The 27,689-nt window shown below is 31.4% G+C and overlaps 1 protein-coding gene across 1 annotated transcript in view; it reads right to left on the reverse strand.

The window, feature by feature from the left end:
• The window catches only part of KLHL1 (kelch like family member 1), a 605,136-nt gene that overhangs the window by 15,356 nt on the left and 562,091 nt on the right, over window positions 1–27,689 (reverse strand). The window contains exon 9 of the mRNA XM_074299230.1: window positions 15,720–15,932. Coding sequence (XP_074155331.1) covers window positions 15,720–15,932 — 213 coding nt within the window. The remainder of the gene's footprint in view (window positions 1–15,719; window positions 15,933–27,689) is intronic.

Below are 27,689 nucleotides of genomic sequence, written 5' to 3' on the forward strand. Positions count from 1 at the left end.
GCTGAGGAAAGAAAATAAGAAATTAAAGAAATGCATTTTTCAAGTTATTACAAATTAGCAAACGCTTTTCCAATCCCAGTTCTGTTGATAGAATTCGGTTCTATTGATTCTTTTGAGCCTCATTATCTGTGTATAAGTCTATATTTATGCATCTGTTTTGTTGATGGGCAGCTAAGAGATATAGTAGATAGAATGCTGGGCCTGGAATCAGGAAAGCTCATGTCCTTGAGTTCAAATCTGACCTCAAACATTAGTTGTGTAACATTGGGTAAGTCACTTAATTCTTTTTGTCTTACTTTCCTCATCTGTAAAATGAGTTGGAGAAGGAAATGGCAAACCACTCTAGAATCTTTGCCAAGAAAGTCACAAATGAAGTCACAAAAAGCTGGATATGATTGAAACAATTAAAATATGCAGAAATATAGATATAGATATGTAGAAGTATAAAAACATAGATCAATGTAGATATTTCTGTAAACCTATATATATATAGATAACAATATATAGAGATATATACGTATATATAGATATATAGATATCTAATGGTGCGTATATATGTTTTATACATCTATGCATAAATTATTTATACATATATACTTATATATGCACACACATGTACATATAAAACATACATATGATTCTTGCTTTATTTAGATATTCTTCCTTTCCAACTACTCACCTTGGCCTTCATGGATTGAAAATGAAAGTATTGCATCAAAGACTTCATCACAGTTAGGGGGAAGTGAAGACACTGTATAGTTGTTAAAATTAGTTGTAAAATGCAAAGGATCCTCTTAAAATTGAATTTAGATTGTCTTTGAAGACAGACACTGGTTTGTGTGAATAATTTTATTTTCAGGAATTGTAAAATATTATTATTGTCTCTTCCTCCCCCAAACATGATTAATTAAATAGAAGGCTAACCATTCCTATCTGACACCTACAGTCCAATGACCATAAGTAAGTTATTTTACTTGTCACTAACTTAAGCAAAACTTTATGGTATGAAATTAAGACACAAAGATAGCCCATCTACCGATTCAAGGCAATTTCTACATCCATAGAATAGAGTTGTTCCTTTTGGTGATTAAATCACAGGATTAATAATCAATTTTATAATAATGATAACTTCTTTCCATACTTTATTGACAAATGTAAACAAATGTTTTGTAAGAAAATTAACGTTTTGCCTTTGGATGACAAAATTAAATAACTGTGACTAATATATTTCATTGGTGTGGGTATTCCAATTGAAGGCTTGAAATATATCTGTACCTTCTCATAAAATGTTTATCTTAGAAATAGAATCAATAGATTTATGAATGTTAGAGACCATTTAGAAACCATTTCAACTAACAGTCATGAATGCTGAAACCTAGATCCTGAATGATTTGCTCAACATGATATGGGGAGTAAACAGCATGACAGGGTGAATAAAAAACTGGCTTTGGAGTTTGGAGGGCCTGGGTTCAGATGTTGCCTCTGGCACAAATGGGACATATAATTCCACACAAGCTTCTTAAACTCTTAATCTTCTACTCAATTTTCTAAGATTATAAAATATAGAAATTATGTTGATTTACATTGGTTGTGAGTTTTTCTTCAACTAGGAGTTCCCTTTCTTGGTAGTAAGTAGAAGGAAAGCACATCTTATTAAAGGGTATCATAAACAATAAAATAGTTATAATACTAATTGTATATGTACCAAATGGTAGAGTATACAAATTCCTAGAGAAGATACTGTCAGATATAGGAAGAAATAGACAGCCAAAGTATATTAGTGGGCGACCTCATCCTTCCCCTCTTAGAATGAGAGAAGTATAACCGCAAAATAAACAAAAAAGAAACTAGGGAAGTTAGTAGAATCTGAGAAAATCTAGATATGATAAACCTCTGGAGAAACTGAATAGGGACAAAAAAGCAATACATTTTTTTCTTGGCAATACATGGCATCTTCACAAAAATTGACCATATATTAGGACATAAAAACCTCACAATCAAATGCAAAAAAAGCCAGACATAGTAAATGCTTCTTTCTCAGGCCACAATACAATAAAAATTATATTCAATAAAAGATCAGGGAAAGACAGACTAAATTGGGTATTAAATAATCTAATTCTAAAATATTAATGGATCAATCAACAAATCATAGAAATAACTAAAAAAAAGCTAGAAAAAGAACAAACTAAAAACTTGCAATTAAATAAATACCAAATTAGAAATTCTGAAATTGAAAGGAGAGATTAATAAAACTGAAACTAAGAAAATTATTGAACTAAATAATGAAACCAAGAATTGATTTTATGAAAAAAATCAACAAATAGGTTTAATCTGATTAGAAAAAGCAAAGAGCAAAACCAAATCACTAGCATCAAAAATGAAAAGGGTGAATTTACTATCATTGACTAAGAAGTTAAATCAATAATTAGGAGCTATTTTGCCTAACTATATAGCAGCAAATCTGACAATCTAATGAAAAATGGATGAATATTTATGAAAATATAAGTTGTCCAGATTAGTGAAGGAGAAATAAATTACTGAAATACTACCATATTACAAAAAACAAAATTGAACTAGCCATTAATGAATTCCCTAAGAAAACATCTAGGGCCAGATAGATTGACAAGTGAACTCTTACCAAACTTACCAAAGACACTTAATTCCAGTACTATAAAAACTATTTGGAATATTAGGTAAAGAAAAGAATCCTGTAAAATTCCTTCTATGCCAAAAATATGCTACTGATACTTACACTAGGAAGAGCCAAAACAGAGAAAGAAAATTAAAAACCAATTTCCCTAATAAATATCAATGCAAAAAATTTAAATAAAGTATTAGCTATAGATTATAGCAATTTATTAGCAGCATAATACACTAAAAGTTGGGCTTAAACCAGGAATTCAGAGCTGGTTCAATATCAGGAAAACCATTGCCATAATCTACTATATCAATGACAAAAACAAACAAAAAACATGATAATCTCAATAGATTCAAAAACTTTTTGAAAAAATATAGCACAGATTATTATTAAATAAAGTAGGGAGTAAAAGAATAAGGGGAGTTTTCCTTAGAATAATAAGTACTATCTACATTGTTGATGGAGTTGTGAAAGAACCCAGCCATTCTGGAGAGCAATTTGGAACTATGCCCAAAAAGTTGTCAAACTGTGCATACCCTTTGACCCAGCCATACTACTACTGGGCTTATATCCCAAAGAAATACTAAAGAAGGGAAAGGGACCTGTATGTGCCAAAATGTTTGTGGCAGCCCTTTTCATAGTGGCTAGAAACTGGAAGAAGAATGGATGTCCATCAATTGGAGAATGGTTGGGTAAATTATGGTATATGAAGGTTATGGAATACTATTGTTCTGTAAGAAATGACCAGCAGGAGGAATACAGAGAGGCTTGGAGACACTGACATCAACTGATGCTGAGTGAAATGAATAGAACCAGAAGATCTCTGTACACTTCAATGCTGTATGAAGATGTATTCTGATTGAAGTGGATATCTTCAACATAAAGAAGATCCAACTCACTTCCAGTTGATCAATGATGGACAGAAATAACTACACCCAGAGATGGAACACTGGGAAGTAAATGTAAATTGTTAGCACTACTGTCTATCTACCCAGGTTACTTATACCTTTGCAATCTAATACTTAATGTGCAACAAGAAAATGGTATTTACACACATATATTGTATCTAGGTTTTACTGTAACACATGTAAAATGTATGGGATTGCCTGTCATCGGGAGGGAGGGAATGGATGGAGGGGGGGATAATTTGAAAAAATGAATACAAGGGATAATATTATAAAAAAAATTACTCATGCATATATACTGTGAAAAAAATCCCCCCCCCCCTCAAAAAAAGAATAATAAGTAGTATCTATCTAAAATCTACAACAAGCATCATTTGTAATGGAGAGAAGCTAGATTCATTCCCAGAGAAATCAGGGTGAAACAAGAATGCCCATTATCATCACTATTATTCAGTATTATAATAAATATTGACTTTAGCAATAAGAAAAGGAAAAAAGAAATTAAAGTAAGTACAATAGCCAATGAGAAGGTAAAACTATTACTTTTTCCAGATGATATGATGATATACTTAGAGAATCCTAGAAAATCATCCAAAAATGATTTTAGAAACAACTAACAGCTTTAGCAAAGTTGCAGGATATTAAATAAAAGCACACAAATCATCAACATTTCAATATAATACTGGCAAAACCCAGCAGCAAGGGATAAATGGAAGAAATTCCATTTAAAATAGCTATAGACAAAATAAAATATTTGGGTGTCTACCTGCCAACACAAACCTAAGCACCATATGAACACAATTACAAACCCACAAATAAAGTTTGATCTAAACAATTGGGAAAATAGCAATTGCTCATGGGTATGCCAAGCTTATATAATAAAAATGACAATCCTGCCTAAATTGGTCTACTTTATTTAGTGCCATACTAATCAAGCTGCCAAAAATATTTTTTTTTATGTATCTAGAAAAAAATAATAAAATTCATCTGGAATAACAAAAAGTCAATATTATCAAGGATAGTAATGAAAAAAAAAAATACAAAGGTTGTTGGTTTAGCAGTACCAGATCAAAAACTATATAATAAAACACCAGTCATCAAAATCATTTGGTACTGGCGAAGGAATAGGGTGGTAAATTAGTGGAATGCATTGTTATAAGACAAAATAATTAATGTCTACAGTAATCTAGTATTCGATAAATTGCTAAATTGACGAAAAAAATATCAGGAGCTCAACATAGATATATATCTAACACATCATTAAAAAAAAAAAAAAAAAAAAAGATCCATATGAGTACATTGGGAATAAAGAGTGATACCATAAGCAAATAAGGAGAGCAAGGGATAATTTACCTATCAAGTAACTTTGGAGAAGGTAGAAATTTATGACCAAACAGGAGCTCTAGAACATTACAAAAGGCAAAAAGGACAACTTTTATTAAGTTAAATTAAAAAGATTTTGCAAAACAAAACCAACAGAAACAGGATTAAAAAGGAAGTATAAAGCTGAGGGGGGGAAATTTACAGTTAATTTTTATAATAAAGGTCTCATTTCTAAAATATATAAAAAACTGTCATTATAAGAATACACGTCAATCTCCAATTGAGAAATTAAAGTCATCTATAGTCACATGAAAAAAAAATGCTCTAAATCACTATTGATTAGAGAAATGCACATTTAAACAATTCTGAGGAATCACCTCTCACCTTTCAAATTAGCTAAGATGACAGGAAAAGGTAATGATAAATGTTGGATGGCATGTGTGAAAACTGGGATACTAATGCATTATTGGTGGAGTTGTGAAATAATCCAAAAGGTCTGGAGAATAATTTGGAACTATGCTCAAAGGGTTATAGTATTGTGCATACTCTTCACCTCAGCAGTGCCATTATTAGGTCAGTATTCCAAGGAAATCATAAAGGAGAGAAATGGATTTGATGAGGTTCAGGGTTGTATCCCCAAATGATGAGGTTTGGTGTAGGGTAGAAAGTTGTGGGAACCCCTTTGGTAGAGAAGTCCTTTGTAAAGGAATTTATGAAACCAAAAAGCTAGACTGGAAAAAAAGAAGTTTATTATTGGCATTCTGAAGTCAGCCTTTGCTAGAAAGACTGAATTCCTAGGTGACAAGGTTACAGTAAAGGGATATAAAGTTTTTAGTAGGAAAATCCTATCCTAGCAGAGAAAGTGAATAAGGTCTTATTAGGGAAATATAGACATAAAGAGAGAGTAACACTGAAAAAGAATATCATTTCAGCAGGCAGAGAGTTGCAGCTTATGCCAAGGGGAGAGTTTCCTTGGCATGGCATGTTAGGTCTTCTGCAAGAAGATGGGTTGAAGGAAACTTGTTTTATGAGCAGCTCTTGGTGGGGGCTGGAAGCAGGTTGAGCTGAAAACAGACTAGAAAATCTTGAAATTGAATGTCTCTAGGCTAATTTCCAAATCAATAGGGTTCGAACCTCCAGCTCAGGCTAAGTAGGAGTGGTCCTGGACTCAACCCAGTCCCACCCAGATAACATAATGAAACCACTTTATTTTGATTATCTGGGGCGGGTCTCTAAGGGGAGAGCTGAGCATTCCCCCCAAAGTCAGAGAGAGAAAGAAAAAGATCCCCATTTGCAAAAATGTTTGTAGTGGCAATTTTTGTATTAGCAAAGAATCAGAAAATGAGAGATGCCCATCAATTTGGAATGATTGAATAATCTTCGTTATATGAAAGTGATGGAATATTATTGTTATAAAAATGATGAATAAGCTGATTTTAGAAAGGTCTGGAAAGATTTATACAAACTGATTTTTAGCAAAACAAGCAAAACAAGGAATACATTGTACACAGTAACAACAAGAATGTCCAATGATCTTCTCAGTGATTCAGTGATCCAAAGTAATCCCAATAGATTGGATAAAAAATGCCATCTGCCTCCAGAAAAAGAACTATGAATATTGAATGGAAATCAACATATGCTATGTTCACTTCATTTTTCTATTCTTTGTTTCCTCTCCCATTGTTTTCCCTTCTATTTGGCTTTTTCCCTTCAAACATGATTCATGGGATGATATGAATGAAAATAAATAATTAAAATTTAAAAAAGAAAACCCCATGAAGGAAAAAAAAAAAAAAAAAAAGATGGAAGAAATTAACATGTAAAGATAAGCACTTCATATTATGAATTCTTATTGGATGACAGAATTATAGATGGAATAAATACAACTAGTCTACCTTCTACTTCCCTAATTGTAATGAATAAAGAAAGTACAAAAATGTATTTTTCTGGCCTTACAGTGATATGAACTGTTGGAAGAAAAGGAATAAATATAGAGCCTGCCATGAAAAACTCAAAAGGTTAATATTTGACTTTAAATAAAATTAATAAAACCTTGACACAACATGGGAAATCTTGAAAGATTTCAAGTGAAAAAAAATGAATATGTAATAAGAATATTATTTTTTTTTATTGTGTTCTGTTTTTTATGAATTTTTTTTTTGCAAAGATACAGGATGAGTTGCCATTTTCTTTTCAGTTCATTTTATAGAGGAGGAAACTACTGCATAAAGAGTTAAGTGACTTGATCAAGATCACAGAGCCAATTAAGTGTCTGAGGCCAGAGTCTAGTACTCTACCTACTATGCCACCTAACTAACCAATTATAGTCTACAGTAGCTACGTGACAGAAAGATGGAATTATATTTGAGGTATCTGAAATAAACCTAAAAACTAATTGCCAGGAAAACAGGATTTAAGTGGAGTAAAAATAAAATAGTTATCTCTAAAGATTCTTGATGAAACATAAAACCTAAACATCATTTTTTAAGAGATCATAGAAAAATATCCAGATGTGTTGACGAGGGGAGTCCTGAAATTCTCTCTCTAACTTGGGGGGGGTGAGACAAAAACTCCTTGAAGGAGAAACTCTCTTTGAACCCTTCCCTTTGCAAAAGACCTGCCCCAAAGAATCAAGAGAAGTAGTTTCATTCTGTTTTCCCTAGAGGAGACCAACACACCCCCATTGATACACTCACTACTGATTATGCCCTCTATTGAGTTGAAGATTAGTCTAGGACTTCTTATTCAATTGAAAAAAATCTCCATTCAAATCGAAGATTCCAGTTTGATTTCAACTCAAACTGTCCCTGGCCCCAGGCCAGTGCCTGCCAATCAGCAAACCTCTTTACAAAATCTCCTGATTGAATTAGGGGTTTTTGTCCAATAAGAGAATTCTTTTCTTAGTGAAAAAAAATACACTTTCCTTTTTTTTTTTTTTTTTTTTTTTTTCCCACAGATACTCTGGTTTCTGAATTCTTATCACAGACCTGCTTCTCTCTTTCTTTTCCTCATTCTCTGAGCCAGCATCATCACACCTTATCAGTATTAGAATCAGATTACACAATAGGGATCAGTACAATCACTGAAATGCCACTAGAAAGGAATTCACTATGATTTTAAATTACCAAGAAATATAATTTTTAAAAAATTTATTTATTTTTTTATAATATTATCCCTTGTATTCATTTTTCCAAATTATCCCCTCCCTCCCTCCACTCCTTCCCCCCATGACAGGTAATCCCATACATTTTACATGTGTTACAATATAACCTAGATACAATATATGTGTGTAAATACCAAGAAATATAATTTCTAGGATGTATACATTCTAAGTCAAAAATAAAATATTTCAAATATCCAAGAGACAAATCACATATTAAGAATTCCTGCCAGAAATTGTAGGAATATATCATAACAATGAAAAACAGAAGAAAAGTTAGAATGCATAAGAAAAGACATTTAGGTACCTACTATGTACCAAACATAATTGTAGATGCTGAGGATACAAAACAATACAAAATTCATGATCATCATGGAGGTAAGTTTTAATTTGAAAAGTTACAAGAATGATAAGTAAAGTCAAAGGGAAGTAGATTGACATCTTTTTCCAAAAAGTCAATGAAAAATTGCATTACTGTTCAAGATTTGGTCATGAGTGAGGTTGGGAATTAAGAAAAAGTTGACTGAAGAAAATAGCAATCATCATTTATTCTGACTTAGGGACTTTTCCTAATAGAAAAGTAGTCAAAATACATAAATACTTTTTTAAAAGTCCTATAAATAATAACCTGAAAAAATTTCAAAATTGATAATAAGCAATGAAAAGAAAAATTAAGATTTTATGAAATTTTAACTCATACACATGAAGTAAATTTTTTAAAAAATCCAAAAGATGGGCGATTTCATTTTATAAGAGACTGTGAGAAGAGAGGGGCACTAATTAATTGCTGGTGGACCTATGGATTGATTCAAGTGCCCTTGAAAACCATTTGAAAATAAGCTAGAAGAGTGAATAAATTCTCTAACCCTCTAATTTTAAAGATTCCACTAATTGGATTATTTTCAATAAGGTTATTGACACTATGAAAGGCTCTCTCCCATAGGTTTAAAAATGTTCATTGCATTATGTTATCTGCCATAAAAAAATCAAAAATAAAATATGTGTTCAATGATTAAATAAATTATGGAAAATTAAGGGAATTCCATTGCATTTTAATGTGAAGAAATCACAGAAAGATTTGTGATGAAGGAAGAGTGAAGAAATAAGACTCAGAAGAACACTATATACAAGGGCTACAATAATGTAAAGTAGTCAATAATGAAAAAAGCAATAAAATTCTTGTCAAATACAAGACAAATACACTAAATTGTTAATGTTTGAAATATACTGTTAAAATTAAAGATACATTTTTCCTTTCAGTTGATAACTTATAATTTTTTTTTTTGAGAGGATTATTTACTTTTCAAGAAGATTTATTTTGATATTTGTTGGAAGTGTCTCATGTATTCAAATAAAATGCATCAACACATTTTAAAAAATCAGAGCCAAAATTTTTAATCAAAAACAGTCAATAATTTACACTGTGTTCAGCTACACTTTGTTCTATTCTTGTATGACTATTGTATTTCAGGTATTGTACTGTATTGATTCTATTCTCTATCCAGTAATTATGTTTTTATTTTTTATTTGTTTGTTTTTGTTTTTGTTTTTGTAGGTGGTGGGGTAGAGTTTCCATGTGAGGTTCCAGGGTCTTGTCCTTGGTCAATAAATAGATGATGTAAACTTAGACAGTAATTAACAGATTGAATTAAATAATGGGAACTCCGAGAGATCTCAGTAGCATAGAAAATGGACAAAACTTAATAAAATGTAATTTTGGAGGAAAAAATGTAAAATCCTATGCCTTGGGTCAAAAAGTCAATTTTATAAATTCAAGATTGTTACAACGTCAAATAATAACTTATATGAACAAAAATCTGAGGTTATCTGAGGGTATTTCCATGTGTCAATAATGCATTGAGGCTGGCATAAAAGTTTATATAATCTCCAGCTTCACTGAAAAGTATGAGGTCTTTTGTGGTGACAAAAAAATGAAAATTGCAGAGACTCCCATTTTTGGGGGAATGACTGATCAAATTATAATATATGGTTGTGATTGAATACTATTGTGTTATAAGAAATGATGAGCTGAATGATGCTAGAAAAGCAAGGAAAGAGTTAGAATGAAATGAACAGTAAGCAGAACCAACAGAATATTTTATATAATTACAGCAACATTGTTTTAAGAATAATTTTGAGCAAATAAGTCATTTTAACTATTAGTAATACATACATTTTAAAAAAGAACAAATGGAGGCAGCTAAGTGGTGCAGTGGGTAGAGCACCAACCCTAAAGTCAGGAGGGCCTGAGTTCAAATTTGATCTCAGACACTTAGACACTTAACACTTCATAGCTGTGTGACTCCAGGCAAGTTACTTAATTCCAATTGCCTCAGCAAAAAAAAAAAAAAAAAAAAAAATAGTTAGCTATATCCAGAGAAAGAACTAAAAAATAGATGGATATGTAGAATAATTTTACTTATATATATTATGCTATTTGTGTCTAATTGTAGCTGTCTCTAGAGTAAAAGTGTAAGGAAGGCAAAAAAAGGAAAAAAATAATGTATGTGATAACTTTGTTGTATAATTGAAGGGAATACCAAGTTACATATGGTCGATTTGCAATTTCATATGCTATCATCTTTTATATTATAGTGTGTTTTGTTCCATGAATTGAAAACAAAAAAAAAAAAATTAAAGAAGAAACTGTTTATTGTCTAAAAAACCAGAAGATGTAACTTACATTTATTCAATAACTTATTTAGGCTAAATCTAAGTAACTGTTCATTTCTAGAAAAGAATTCTGCAATTGTGTACAATGGATGAACAATGAAGAAGCAGAAATGTAGTCAGAGAAAAAACACAGTATTTTGATGAACATTGGGATTAAGACATAAGACAAACTTAAGAAACTTAGTCTAGTGAAAAGATGAAAGAAAATTCTTATGAATTACAAGAATTTAAAGGCCTATTTTAGGGAAGAAATATTGCATTTGTTTTGCTTGGCTTTAAGAGGCAGAATTAGGAGTAATATGTGGAAATTTTTGATACAGATTCAATTTTGGTGTAAGGAAAATCTTTTAACATACCAGAACCATGCAAAAAATAAAGTAGGTCATCTAAGCAGGTAGTGAGTTGCTCTACAATAGAGGCCTTAAAGCTGAATGACTGCCTGGTCAGGATGACAAGTGATGGATTTGTATGTAGGCACAAATACAGGTTGAACTAACAGTCAGTGAGGTCCTTACCATTTTGGAGATTTTAAGATTTTGTGTAACATTTATGTACACGTCAAGCATTTGGTGTAATGGTTATTGACCTGGGTTTGAGCTGCAGTGCTAGGATGCTTAGTATACTATATGACATTTGACAAGTTCTTTAACTTGTGAACCTCTAATCTGTTAGATAAGGATGGTATTATTTGCAGAAACAGAATCATAGAGCTGTCAGAAAGAAAATGCTTTGAAAATCCTAAATAGCTATAGAAAAGTAACTTATGGTTATTATAATGGATTACATTAATTTTTTATCCTTTGGATAAATTTTAAAATACTTCATGTTTCCTTCAAAATGTATCACAATGAAGAAAATTTGGATACCTGAGCTATGTTCTTATTGTGAACTATTTAATCTCTTCCCTATTTCAATATTATAGAATATTTTTAAAACTCTGTAAGATCCTTCACTGAACTATATGAGATTATTTTATAAACTATAAATCACTTTAATGATATAGTATAATGGTTTTTATTCTATCCTACCATCCATTAGGCATCTTGATTTACTGACTATTTACATGCTAAATGAATAATATAGGAAAATACTGTAAATATAGCAAAAAAATTCCATTTATATGACATGCACTAACAGCTTTGATAAGAATCATGATGCTGCAGTGTGCATCTGCAGTTACTTAAATAGCTTTTCCTGAGCAACCTGAGTTGCTGTAACTTAAAAACAGACAAACTTTTAAGGCAAATTTTGTAACTTGGACCAAATTCTTTATGCTTCTGCACACAGGCCACATTTATTTACTTATTTATTTAATATGAGAAACTCAGGGTGAAATTGAGTGAGTTGTCATTTCATTAGCAGCATTTACATAAACTACTCATATGTGCATGCTTCTGACAGGAAATGTAAAAGTTGTACGCTTTTTCTTTCTGCCACATCTTTCTACATTGCATTATAAAAAAAGGGGAGTTTGGGCTGGAAATATGTCTTTGAAGTGTCATTTCATTAGCTTCATTTTCACCAACTATTCAAATATGTGGTGTGACAAGAATATGAGATTTCATTCTTTCTTTCTTTTTGCAAATATTTGCATCTCTAGCTCTTATATGGTGCCATTTCAAATAGAAATTCCCTCAACAAGATACAAGATAATGATCCTCTAGCCTAGGACTTCTTGAACTTTTTCTGCTTGTCAAAGAAGTGGGAATTCTGGGGATGCCCATCAGTAAAGGAATAACTGAATAAATTATGGCATATGAAGGTAATAGAATATTATTTTTATATAAAAATGATGAGCAGGCTGATATCAGAAAAACCTTGTAAGACTTACATAGACTGATACTGAATGAAGTGAGAAGAACCAAGAGAACATTGTACACAGTAATAACAAGATTATGTAATGATTAAATGTGATGGACTTGCCTCTTTTCAACAATACATTGAGTCAATGTAGACTTGTGAGGGAAAAAGCCATTTGCATCAAGAGAGAACTATGGAGCCTGAATAGGGATCCAAGTGTAGTATTTTCACCTTTTATTGTTTGTTTTCTCTCTTTTTTTTTCCTCTTTTGATCTGATTTTTCTTGCACAACATGAAAAATATGGAAATATGTTCAAAAGGATTGTATATATTTAGCTTATATCTGATTACTTGCTGTCTTGGGAAGGGGAGAGGTAAGATGGGGGAGAAAAATTTAAAACACAAAGTCTTGCAAAAATAAATGTTGAAAACTATTTTTACATGTATTTGAAAAAATGAAATACTAATGAAAAAAATAAAACTTTTTGTACTCATGGCTTCTTTTCACCCTAGGAATTTTTATATATGGTTCATAAGTATATTAAATAGATATAAAAAGAAAATAAATAGTGATAATAAATGATAATTTCATGATGCCCCCCACATTCAATTATACTATAGTTTAAGAAGTTTTGATTCTAGCACATCGTTAAAGACCTCTAATCAGGGAGAATTTTCTAATTTAACTTTTTAAAAGTTCTCTTTAATTAGATTTTTTTCTTAACATCCACTCTAGATTTACTTTTTTTTCAACTTCAATTTCCTTGTTGCTAAACCTCCCCTCGAAGACAAAAAAGAACAAGGCCTATTCTCTATTTTCCTTTGAGGAATCTCTTTAAAGATTTATGTCATATAATTTTCCTTTCTTTCTTCCCCAAGTATCCTTCTTTTCTGGCTAGTCATTTCTTATAAGAGTTGAACTAAGTTGTTCATTACCCTCATTTCTGTGCTCTGGAATTCATTTTACTCTAAATCCACAAATCTTTACAACATAATACACTCTGTTATTGCTGAATAATTTCAGTTGCATTTCATTTTTGTATTTCATTCTTTTGACCCCCTTTGGGGTTTTCTTGGCTTCTTTTAGGTTTTCTTGGCAAAGAGACTGGAGTGGTTTGCTATTTCCTTCTCCAGCTTCTTTTTTCTGATGTGGAACTGAGTTAGGGAGTTAATTGACTTGCCTAGCTTCACTCGGCTAATAAGTACATGAGTACATATTTAAATTCAAGAAGATATGTTCCTGGCTCCAGACCTGGTGCTCTATCCCTTGTGCCATCTAGCTTCCCAGTTAAGTGAAGATGTAATCCATGTCCCAAGATGAATTGGTATGTGGGTATATATGAGATAGCTTACTTCATTGTATAAGAGCACAACTCTAGCACTTTTCTTTATGTCCCAGATGTAACCTTATAGAAAAATAGCTATCTGGTCATGAAATGCAAGCCTGACATCATAGTAAACTTTATTTTCAAAACCAGGAATACTGATACAATGGTAATATATCCAAATTCTCTACAGTCAACTGCACTGCTGTCCACAGTTTTACATTCATGACTATCAAATGAAAAGACAAAAATAGAACTAAGGAAAAGGAGAGATCTGGGAAAGAGAAATACCAAATTCATGAAGGAAAAAAAAACATATATATATATTGCTATTGGATTATAGACTTCATTAATTAAATTCCATTGTTAATTGATTTTTCATGGCAGTAAAATTCTCTACCCAACTAATGCCTATCCACACACCTTTGGTGAGAAAGCATAAAATCGGATTTACTCTTTTAAGGAAGCTGGTTATCCTCTTTATGAAGTGAGAAATTCACTTCATAAATATTGGATCAAGCAGAAAAAATGGTATAAGAGTAGATGGATAATAATTTTCTCCAAAATATTCCTAGAAAAGGTAGACCCTTAGAATCACTAGATATGATTTCATGGGTCCAAAGAGAAAAATCCATTGCAATGAATACTAATTATTTTATTTTCTGAGTAACAAGAGTCACAACTAGAAATTCAACCAAGGAACAAACAGTTTAAAGAAGCATGGGAAAAACAAAGAAAGAAAGCTTGAGCTTGTAAAATGTTCATGTAAATGGCTCATGGGAGCAAAAACTTCAAAACACTATTCTCATGGTAAGAACTTTTAATGTTTGCTATTGAAAATGTCACTGCTGGGCAAGAAACTAGAACTTGGCTGACCTGAGTAGAGGGTCACTAAGGGTACATTCACAGCATCACTAGGCAGTTTTCCCCTGTTATAAATAAGTATACTTGTTAACAAGATGCTAAATACATTTCTTTCTACTTGCCAAAGGAATGTAATCTCTTTAAATTTTGATGTCTCAGGACAAGGCCCAAGTAGCCTCACCCTATTTACAACACTGGTAGAAATATTCTTATGTCAGGGAGATAATTTTAGTAATTATTTAATCTTCTCATATTCACACTTACTTACCTGTCTGCAACCTAAGATTTTTATGTGACATGTATATTTCAGTCATAACATTATGTGACAGCACAGGTGATATCAATTCAAGAGGTTTCTGAGCATGGATAAAACTGCAGCTAGAGTAATTATTTTGCCAATTTCCTAAGCAACTATTCATCCAGGAAAAAAGGGGGAATAAATACTCTAGAAGGGCATACTGTCACTCAAACATAAAATGCTCTCACCCAAGAAAAATGTACTGTTATTAAAATAGTCCTGGATTCTAAGATTTTAGAAGACTAGATCAAACAAACTAACAAGGAAAAAAGAACAACTAGTATTTTAAATTTCATAGCATTTTTAAACACACAGCTCTCCAAAACAAAGAGACACAGAGAGAACAAAATTAAAATAATAAATCAACATGCATTTAACTAGTTCAACAATTGTTTTTTAAAATATTTAGCTTTAATAATTTAAAATTAATTTAGCTAAGGAAAACCTACATCCTATATTTTAGATTAATTTTCTATTATTGTATGATATGATTTTGGGTCACAATATTTATACCACAGAGATTTCAAGTCCTACTAAATAATAAAGCCTTGTGTGATTATAATAATATGAATAATCTCTTGTACATATTAAATACTTTGTCTGATTAAACTAATTGAAATGGGGACTTAAGTGAAGTATTTATATTTGGTCACAGAAATAATAATGCATTGGAATTTTACTGCTTTCCAAATCTGAAGTGGCATTCACATATAAGAACATTTTAAAATCATACCTTTCTACATAGTCTAAAAGACGAGAACAGTGATTTGAAGCAGGAGCATCATGGCCTCCTACTGCATAAAGAAAACCATCACAAGTAGCCACTCCTACTCCCCCTCTTCTTTTACACATTGGTGCACACATGTTCCATTTGTTGGTATGAGGGTCATAGTATTCCATTGAACTCAAACAAGAACTTCCATCACGGCCTCCAACTGAATATAACCTAAAATATAAAAAAAGAAAAACATCTGTAGATGTGTAAAGATTTAATATAGGCAGGGGAGGAGGAAGAAAAATAAAATCAACAATTTGATAAAAACTGCTCTTTGAAAGCATATTAATTCAGTCATACAATAAGCATATATTTTAAAGAAATCCTACTAAAATTCAAGGTGATGTGATAAGTATGTGATAACTATAATGAAAACATTCAAAGAGGAAGAAAAAAATTATAAATTCTTCTTTCAATGAAGGTAAGATTTTCAAGCTCAGTGAAAGTTTTTGAACAATGCTCATTTTGTGGAGGAAATGTTTTGTTGGCTGGTCTCTTACATGCTCACCTGTACTTTGGATAATAGTTTGAAAAATTATAGACCAATCTCCCTAATGAATATTGATGCAAAAATTTTAAATAAAATATTAGCAAAAGAGATTACAGGATAATACACCACAACCGAGTAGAGTTTATACCAGGAAGGTAGGGCTGGTTCAATATTTGGAAAACTATTAGCATAATTAACTATATCAATAACCAAATTAGCAAAAAAACATACGATTATCTCAATAGATGCAGAAAAAGCATTTTATAAAATCCAACACCCATTCCTAATAGAAGCACTAGAGTGTATAGGAATAAATGGACTTTTCCTTAAAACAGTCAGTAGCATGTTTTTAAAACCATGAGTAAGCATCCTATGTAATTGAGATAAACTGGAATCATTCCCAATAAGATCAGGGGTGAAATAAGGTTGTCTACTGTCACCATTACTATTTAATATTGTATTAGAAATGCTAGCTTTGGCAATAAGAGAAGGAAAAGAGATTAAAGGAATTAGAGTAGATAATGAAAAAAACAAATATCACTCTGTGCAGATGATATGATGAGAACCCTAGAGAATCAACTAAAAAAACTATTAGAAATCCACAATTTCAAAGTAATTAATGAAGAGAAAAGCAAATTAATATGGCCTAGCTGTACCATATCTAAAATATATATTATAAAAGAGTGATCATCAAAACCATTTGGTACTGATTAAGCAATAAAGCAGTTGATCAATGGAATATGTTAGGTTCACAGTACAAAATAGTCAATGACTATAGCAATCTAGTGTTTGATAAACCCAGTGACCCCTGGTTTTGGGATAAGAATTAACTATTTTATAAAAACTGCTGGGAAAATTGAAAACTAGTGTGGCAGAAAGTAGGCATAGACTCACACTTAACACTGTTTACAAAGAGAAGTTTAAAATGGGTTCATGATCTAGACATAAAGAATGATATTATAAACAAATTATAAGAAACATAGGATAGTTTACTTTTCAGATTTGTGGAGGAAGAAGGAATTCATGACCAAAGAAGAACTAGAGATTATTATTTTTAAATTTTTTTTATTATAACTTTTTATTTACAAGATATATGCATGGGTAATTTTTCATCATTGACAGTTGCAAAACCTTTTGTTCCAAATTTTCTCCTCCTTCCCTGCACTCTCTCCCACAGATGGCAGGTTGACCAATACATGGTAAATATGTTAAAGTATATGTTAAATACAATATATGTATATATGTCCATACAGTTAATTTGCTGCACAAGAAGAATCAGACTTTGAAATAGTGTACAATTAACCTGTGAAGAAAATAAAAAATGCAGGCGGACAAAAATAGAGGGATTAGGAATTCTATGTAGTGATTCACACTCATTTCCCAGAGATTTTTGCTGGGTGTAGCTGGCTCAATTCATTACTATTCTATTGGAACTGATTTGTTTCATCTCATCGTTGAAGAGGGCCATATCCATCAGAATTGATCATCATATAGTCTTGTTGTTGAAGTATATAATGATCTCCTGGTCCTGCTCATTTCACTCAACATCAGTTCATGTAAGTCTCTCCAGGCCTTTCTGAAATCATCCTGATGATTATTTCTTATAGAACAATAATATATATATTTTTTCCTGATGCTGGGGTTAAGTGACTTGCCCAGGGTCACACAGCTAGGAAGTGTTAAGTGTCTGAGACCAGATTTGAACTTGGGTCCTCCTGAATTCAAGGGTGGTGCTCTATCCACTACGCCATCTTGCTGCCCCCAATAATATTCCATAATATTCATATACCATAATTTCTTCAACCATTCTCCAATTGATGGGCATCTACTCAGTTTTCAGTTTCTAGTCACTACAAAGAGGGCTGCCACAAGCATTCTTGTATATGCAAGTCCCTTTCCCTTCTTTAAAATCTCTATGGGATATAAGGCCAGGAGTAACACTGCTGGATCAAAGGATATGCACAGTTTGATAACTTTTTGAGCATAGTTCCAAATCACTCTCCAGAATGGCTGGATGTGTTCACAATTCCAGCAACAATTTCCCACATGCCCTCCAACATTCTGCATTATCTTTCCCTGTCATTCTAGCCAATCTGACAGGTTATGTAATGATATCTCAGAGTTGTCTTAATTTGCATTTCTCTGATTAATAATGACTTGGAGCATCTTTTCATATGGATAGAAATAGTTTCAATTTATTCATCTGAGAATTGCCTGTTCATATCCTTTGACCATTTATCAATTGGAAAATGGCTTGGTTTCTTATAAATTAGAGTCAATTCTCTATATATTTTGGAATCAGAACCTTTGACTGCAAAATTTTTTTTTCCCAGTTTATTATTCTCTTTCTAATCTTGTCTGCATTAGTTTTGTTTGTACAAAACCTGTTCAATTTGATATAATCAAAATTTCTATTTTGTGATCAATAATGATCTCTAGTTCTTTTTGGTCATAAATTCCTTCCTCCTCTACAGGTCTGAGAGGTAATCTATCCTATGTTTTTCTAATTTATTTGTAATCTCATTTTTTATGCCTAGGTCATGAACCCATTTTGATCTTATCTTGATATAAGGTGTTAAGTGTGGGTAAATGCCTAGTTTCTGCCTTACTAATTTCCAATTTTCACAGCAATTTTGGTCAAACAATGAGTTCTTATCCCAAAGCTGGGGTTTTTGGGTTTGTCAAACACTAGATTATTAAAGTTATTGACAATTTTGTCCCTTGAACCTAACCTATTCCACTGATCAACTAGTCTATTTATTAGCCAATACCAAATAGTTTTGGTAACCGCCACTTTATAATATAATTTTAGTTCTGATAAAGCTAGACCACCTTCATTGTTTTTTGTTTTTTTTTTTCATTAGTTCCCTTGAAATTCTTGACCTTTTGTTTTCCATATGAACTTTGTTGTTGTTTTTTCTAGGTCATTAAAATAGTTTTTTGGAAGTCTGATTGTTATAGTGCTAAATAAATAGATTAGTTAGTACTGTCATCTTTATTATATTTGCTCACCCTATCCATGAGCATTTACTATTTTTCCAATTGATTAGATCTGACTTATTTGTGTGAAAAATGTTTTGTAGCTTTGCTCATATAATCCCTGATTTTCCCTTGGCAGATAGATTCCCAAATATTTATACTATCAGTATTTACTTTAAATAGAATTTTTCTGTGTAACTCTTAACTGTTGGATTTTTTTAGTGATATATATGAATGCTGAATTTGTGACCAAAGAAGAACTACAGATCATTATTGATCACAAAATAGATCATTTTGAGTGTTTGTACAAACAAAACTAATGCAGAAACGATTAGAAGGGAAGCAATACACTGAGAAAACATTTGTACTTCCAAAAGATCTGATAAAGGCCTCATTTTTAAAATATGTAGAAAACTGACTCAAATTTATAATAGTTTAAATCATTCTCCAACTGATACTCTGAGATACCACTACAGACCTGTGAGATTGGCTAAGATGACAGGAAAACATAGTGAAGAATGTTGGAAGAGATGTAGGAAAACTGGGAAACTGACACAATGATGGTGGAACTTTGAATGGATATAATCATTCTGGAGAGCAATTTGGAACTTTGCTTAAAAAGTTATTCAACTGTGCATACCCTTTGATCCAGCAGTGTTTCTACTGAGATTATATCCCAAAGAAGGGACCCACATGTGCAAAAATATTTGTGGCATTCCTCTTTGTAGTGGCAAGAAACTGGAAACTTGAGTGGATGCCCATCAATTGGAGAATGGCTGAATATATTATGGTATATGAATGTTATGGAATAATCAGCATTCTCACTCTCTCTGTTGTTATTTGCTTGCATTTTTTCTTCTTTCCCCATTTTTCTTTTTCTTCATTCTTGATCTGATTTTTCTTGTACAGTAAGATAACTATATAAATATGTATACATATATTCGATTTAACATGCATTTCAACATAATTAATATATATTTAACTACCTGCCAGCTATGGGAAGTGTTGGGGGGGAAGGAGCAGAAAATTTGGAACAAAAGGTTTTGCAAGCGTCAGTGTTGGAAAAATTACCCATGCCTATGCTTTGTAAATAAAAAGCCTTAATTAAAATAAATAAATAAATAAATAAATAAACAAACAAACAAATAAATAAATAAATAAAAAACACAAACAAAAACAAAAAAAAAACAGATCTTCCAAGCCATTTGTCAACTCTTATAAAAAGTTCATTAAAGTGTGATGTGGTCTTCTTCAAAATTTCTATTGCTTTTTCCATGTGAAAAGAAGTATCACTAACAATATTATTAAGCTTCTTTTCCCATCTCTACATAAGGTTTTTTGATACGTGGATTTCAATAAATTCCTCATTATTTTCTAAAATGGAGAATCACTTTTAAACTTTTGTTTCTCCTTCCTACCTAGCATCTGTCATTTTCAGAAAGTTATATTTTAAAAATTGTTGCTGAAACTATTACATTTTTGCTAATGTTTTCATATATAAAATATAAGGAAACATTGATCATTCTGTCTAGTGCACTGCAATCAGTTTGCTAATGTCAGCTCCATACTTACTTTATCATTATTTTATAATATACACTAAAGGCAGACATATTCAATATACAATATTAGTCACTCTCAGCTAGTGCTACCCAAAGCATTTCAAAATATCAAGCATTCTGGATAAGAATCTTCAAATTAAAGGGGCTAAAATATTATATTCATGATATTCCATGATAATCCATGGGTCATTGATGATTGAGATATAGATCAGGAAATCAGGAACTGAAGTACCACTGATCTTGCAATTCAGATCATTAAAATGACTGAATAAATTAGAACAAGTGAATATAATGACCATATCCATTTTAGCCAACAATCTTGTCAATTGTGTATAGTCCAAGTCTTATTCCTTCCACTATGCTCTAGTAGTAGAATGTTTTCCTTAATTTGTTTGGATGACAATTTTATGTCAGTATTCTCCCTAAATACACAAATACATAACCATTTTTCCAAAGAAAATTAAATCACTGGTCTGTCTTGAATCTATTCTGTGAGAGCTTTAAAAAAAGTCTTGATCAACTACAGTTCAATTCCTACAAACATATAACAAGTATTATTCTAGTTCTTTAGTATTTCCCAAGATAAAAGTATTTCCATTGCCCTTAGTATTAACTTTCCACATATATTGATCATTATGTTGGCTCCTAACTACTTGTCTTCCTTTGAACACAGTGAAGTTAACCAATAAGAACATTATAAAGTCCAAGAATTTGGCAATTTAAGCTACAAAAGCTCCCAGCAGTTAAACAATTATTCACATGGAAGCTTTTATCACCTTAAACACTCCATGAATTCTGACCTGAAATTATTTCCATGTTTCTTTAAAATTGAAAATGTGTTGAATATCAGCATCAAGGAAGTACATTATAATCTCTAAATTTTCAGTAAATCCATAAGTTTTGACCTATCCAATGTAATTGAAGTTCCATATGTCACATTATATCACATTATATTTCTTTTCTGTTTACTAAAGGGAATAGGGATGGCCAAGCATTTTGCAATGGTTATTCATAAATATGTTACAATGATCTATTAATGAGGTTTGTCAGCAGATTTGTTCTGAAGGAGTGATTTGATCACAAAACCTCAAATACCACTTATCAAGCCATAAAGGAGCTTTTGTGTAACACAAGCCAATATTTAACAATGGGTCCCTGAAGAACTGAATTCAGTAATAATAATAAGCTATATTAATGTTTTAACAGAAGACCAACAATTCAAGAGCAATTTTATTTGGTATTCAAGGACTTATGGTTTTATTGGGGTGGAAATTCTCTTTACTAATGCAGAAAGTAATTACCAAATAACTTAGTTTATGATCTTCAGTTTGTTCTAGCAAAGCTTTTGTTAACTAGGTCTATGATTTTTACTGACAAAGGGAACTTCTAAATAAAGCAACTCCTTTTATCAATAAAGGTTTACATTTACTAGGCAATTCTGAGTTCTTGAAAGTAGCCTAGGGCAATAAGGATCTTTGTTTAATGCAGGGTTGAAATGTTAAACTTGAATCCAAGCCTTTCTGGCTTCAGGGTTATTTATCAACCAACTATATCAAGTTTCCTTTTTTAAGGTAAAATAGCTCTGCAAATCTAGTTAATGAGGTTCTTAGATTATGGACACATAGTCCACATGTTTCTATTTTAATGGAAACTTCCAAAACTCTAATATCACAGTCTTCAACTACTCAAGGTCACCTCCATGGCAGGATAAAATAACTGAGCATGACTTTCAGTAAAGAACCACCAAATTATCTGATCTAAATCAATACTGAGAACACTATCCTAATCCTGTTTTTTTGTTTGTTTTTATTATTTCTTTTATGTTGGCAAAAGACAACATGGCAATATGTTAATGCATATATGGTTTATTCATGCAAAATAATTACTAACAATATGTTGAAGGTGATAACTATTCGTCAACAAACAAGCATTTATTGAGTACCCACTAAGTCTTTGATACTATCAAAAAGAAAAAGAAAAAAAAATTCTCAATTCAAAAGGATTTTCATTTTGTGATGGTGATAGTAAAGGTTACTATCAAAAGAAATAATACATAAAATACAAAGTTTTATAAAATAAATATAACATAATTCAAGGGAATACTAGTAGCTAAGAAATCAGTAAAAGAAGAATTTAGAAATTGAAGGTTAATATCTCAAAATATAAGGCCACATTTTGAGGAAAAAACTTAACACTGATATGAATAGAGGAGCAGACCACCATAAAGTTGTCATAAAGAAAAAAGTGTGAAAGGTAGTCATGGAAAAAAAAAAAAAAAAACACTATCTGGTAGATTCATAACTTAAGTACTACTATAAACTATAAAATTTAGAAGTAGGGCAGAGTTAGCAAATAAAATTAAAGGAAATAAAGAACTCGTTTATTCAACAGATGGAAACAATGAAGTTTAGTACCTAGTTATCTAGTTAAGTTCATTTGATTGTTTTTCAGTCATGTCTGGCTCTTCATAACCCCATTTGAGACTTGAGTGATTATCCAAGCTCACACAATAAACATCTGAGATCAAATTTGAACTCTCTTTTTCCACTGAGTAACCTCATTGACTTAAGTCCTAGATTTTTTTTTTTTTGATTAAATAAACTATTTGTTGACTGCCAATTATCTGTTATTTATAGTAGTTTAAGAACCAGAAAAAAAATTACAATCCAATATAAAATCTCTTAGTATGTAAAAGAATATCTTAGGTTGTGATTATAAAATATAATATTAAAATAATAGAATCTCTTTCCCATAGTTCATTGGTATATCTTATATTGGGGAAGATTACTATCCTACCCTGCAGGAGAGATGAGGTGGTGCTGATGGGGGGTGAGAACTTTATTCTTAACCAATCTCTCTCTGTGGACTCATCATTCAGATGCTCCTGCCTTCCAACTTTAAGAAAAAATAGTGAAAAAGTTAATCCCACTCCAGATTGCTGAAACAAAAGATTCTGGAAAAACATGAAAGTAGCTGGCTGTCTCCATCATATCCCTATTTACAGCTTGGTACTCCAGAGACTCTGCGGAGTTTCCTTTTGGGTAAGATCCAGGACACTCACTTTGTTAAGTTGAGTTTTCAAACTTCCAATGGGAGCACTTCTTCATCTTTTATTGTTTAGTTTATATTCTGCTGAGTATAATTTTCTGATTTCTGTTTTATACTATTTGGATAATAGGCTTTTCCCCTTCTATTTTCTATGTGTATTCACTATGGAAGATAGAAAAGGGGTCAAGCCTTGGAAATAATTTGGAATCCTCTTTTCTCCCCCCTTCCTCAAGAACTGAAAAAGTGATCTAAAGTTATATGGAATGCAATCATGTCACTGACAATTACAATAGTTAAGGGAATGGATAGATACACATTAGGCTAATACCTCCTCTTTCCTAGGAGAGCAGAATGCCCTCTTGACCCAAGTTTCTACTTTCCTTTCTTAGTAGGAATGAATATTTCCCTTGGAAAATAGAGGGGAGGAAATAGTTTGTGATATCTGTTCTGTCTTCTTCAAGCCACATGCAATGGTAAGTTCTTTACAATATATGAACCTCATTCTTTCCATGTAAGGTTCATCAATCTCTTTTTACACAAATATTGAAACATATTAGTAATTTTTATTTGTATTAAAATAATCCTGACATAATTTTCTTTAGAATTATATTAATTATCACAGGCAGAGACAAGAAGGTAGAGTAAAGGCAGGGACTCACCTAAATTCTTCTCCAAAGCCCTCCAACTACCTTTAAATAATGACTCCACATAAATTTTAAAGTATCAGAACCCACACAATATGGAATTGAACAAATTTCTAGCCAAAGACAACTTAGAAAGTCAATAGAAAAGATCTGTTGGACTTAAATGGGATTGGTGCACAGTCCTGGTGCAGGCTACAAAAAGGTTGGATGCTCTAGGATGTGAGAGAAGCTCTAGCAAACCATAAATGGGCGTTAGCAACCACTGAATCAACAGCAGCCTTAGCATCAGCAGAAGCAGTGATGGCTTTTGGAGGTCTTTTGAAGAGGACTGAATAATTAGTCAAAAGGGGGTTTCTTTGCTAGCACTGAAGTAGGACTCTGTTGCTTTGCTCATAGCTAGATCCATTTTGCAGTGTTGGCTCACAGCTCTGCAAACAGCGCTCTACTTTAACAAAAAAACCTAAAAGCTAAGTAAAAGACTGGGGAAATGAGCAAACAACAGAAAAAGATTCTAACCATAGAAAGTTTTTATAGTGACAAAGATCAAAATACACTAAGAAGAAGATAGAAAAACCAAAACTTCTATATCGAAAGCCTCCAAGAAAAAAATAAAGAATTTATTTCAGGCCACAAAAGAACTCAAAAGCAGTTTTGAGAGTCAACTAAGAGATAAAGAGGAAAAATTGGCAAGAGAAATGAGAGTGATACAAAAGGAAATACAAAAAAAATCATAAGAAAAGTGTCTTAAAAAGCAAAACTGAGCAAATAGGAAAGAAGGAACAAAAGCTCTCTGAGGAGGAGGGGAAGGGGATACAGGAGGGTGATTGAAGAGAAGGCATATTGGAGGAGGAGGTGTTCAAAAGCAAAACACTTTTGCAAAGCGATAGAGTGAAGAAAGAATAGAATAAACAGTAATAATAATTATGAAAATAATTTTAAGCACATTTCTCTGATGAAGACCTTATTTCTCAAATGTATAAGTAAATGAGTCAAATTTATTTTTTAAAAATATCAGTTCCTCAATTGATAAAAGACCAAAATATATGATCTATTCCCAAAAGGCATATCATGCATATTTTTTGACTTAACAATATTATTCTTAGGCATGTATTTCAAATGAAATTTTAAAAAGAAAAAAAAAAGATCTATTTGTACAAAAATATTTGTATATTTGTGGCAGTTCTTTTCTCAAGGTCAAGAATTGAAAAATGAGGATATGCTCATCAATAGGGAAATGGTTGAATAAATTGTGATATGTTACTATGATGGAATACTATTGTTCTATAAGAAATAATGAGCAAGATGTCCTCCTTGAGCAGAGCAAAGTGAAATGTACTGTGTACAAAATAATAGCAATGTTGTAGGATGATCAGCTGTGAATGATTTTGCTATTCTTAGCAATACAATGATCCAAAACTATTCTGAAGGACTTACGATGAAAAAATGCTATCTATATCCAGAGAAATAACTTATTGTGTCTGAATATATATCAAAGCTTTTGCATCTGAATATAGATTGGAGATTTTTTTTTTTTTTTTTTGAGCAGGGGGAATCTATGTTTTCTTTTACAACATGACTTTTATAGAAATGTTTTACATAACTTTATATATGCCTTTTCAATGCAGGGTGGGTGAAAAATAGAGAATATATGGAACTCAAAGTTTTAAAAAACATTTTTATATTTAACTGGAAAAACAAAATTAAAAACCCTATAATATCTAAATGCCTATAATATTTAAATGTAGTTACTGTAAAACTGCAATTTTCAATCAACAAATATAAAGACCTTTCTAATAAGCTCTCCAAAAGTACAACTACATCAGCAGAGAATTTTGACAATTATCCATGTCTGGTCAAAGAGGTTTTCCCACTTTGGCAGAAAATGCATCGCAGCATGATGGTAAAGATAGTTTTGCTCCTTGCATAAAAATATAGAAAAGATTAATGAATTGTTTAGAACAGCCTGTTCTTACATCTTTAGGGACAGTAGGGTGACAAATTATTAATATAAAAACAGTGTGTTTGTGTGAATATACTATTTTATGTTTTATATATATATATATATACATACATATATATAACATAATATATATATATACATACATACATACATATATATATATGTGTGTGTGTGTGTGTGTACATATACATATGTGTATGTATTCCTAAATAAATAGAGTAAAACTTTGCTGATATGATCTAATTGATTGAAAGGCAATTTCAGTTAAAGTAACATTCAGTATTAGAGTATTAAGAAATCACAGAGATTAGTGCTGCTAATGTGCCAAACAGCAATTCAAACAATTTCCTTTGAGTAATATTCCCTTTGCATTATGTTATAACATAGTTACTATTATTTTTTTTAATAAAATGAGAGGTCCTTTGATTATATAATAGTATTACCTATTTTTTATCTTTTTATTTATTAGTACTTTTCCCCAGTTATACTCAAAACATTTTTTTACATTTGTTTTTAAATCTTTTGAGTTCTAGTTTCACTCCCTTAACCCCATCCACAATTAAGAAACCACATGTGAAGTTATACAAAACATTTTCATAAAAGTCAAGTTGTAGGGAAAAAAAAAAGTCTTCCATCCTAATGAAATAATGAAAATAAAAACCTTCAAGAAAAATTAAGTTAAAAAGAGAGAGAAATAGAGAGAGAAAGGGAGAAATGCCTAATTTAATGATCAAAATCAGTTATTAATTATTTTTTCTCACTTAAAAGAATGCAAATGGTTTAGAAATAAGAAAAGAGAAGGGAATAAGTATTTAAATATGTCTAAGATTATGTGTCAGGTATTTTGCTAAGTGTTTTATAAATATTGATCCTGACAATTACTTGGGGGTAAATAATCTTATTATCTCCAATTCACAAATGGAAAAACTATGGCAGAGGAGGGAGAGTTGTTAAATTTTCTATAGATACTAAACATATGAGACTGAACTCATATTTTTCTGACTCCAGGCCCAGTTTTCTCTGCACTGTACCACCATCCAATTTAACATCATATGTTAAGAAAATATTGGATGCTAGGAGAAAGTGAAATTTCAATTACCATAATTACTAACCATGCACAAATGCTTTAAGTTTATAAAAATGTATCTCATTTACATATTTAAGTCAATTAATATAATAAGAATGATTTATTTTAAGTGCCAACTATATGCTAACTATTGAGGTTAGGTATTGAGGTTAAAAAGTCAA

This window comes from Sminthopsis crassicaudata, chromosome 3 (assembly GCF_048593235.1).
Source record: "Sminthopsis crassicaudata isolate SCR6 chromosome 3, ASM4859323v1, whole genome shotgun sequence".
Classification (NCBI taxonomy): domain Eukaryota; kingdom Metazoa; phylum Chordata; class Mammalia; order Dasyuromorphia; family Dasyuridae; genus Sminthopsis; species Sminthopsis crassicaudata.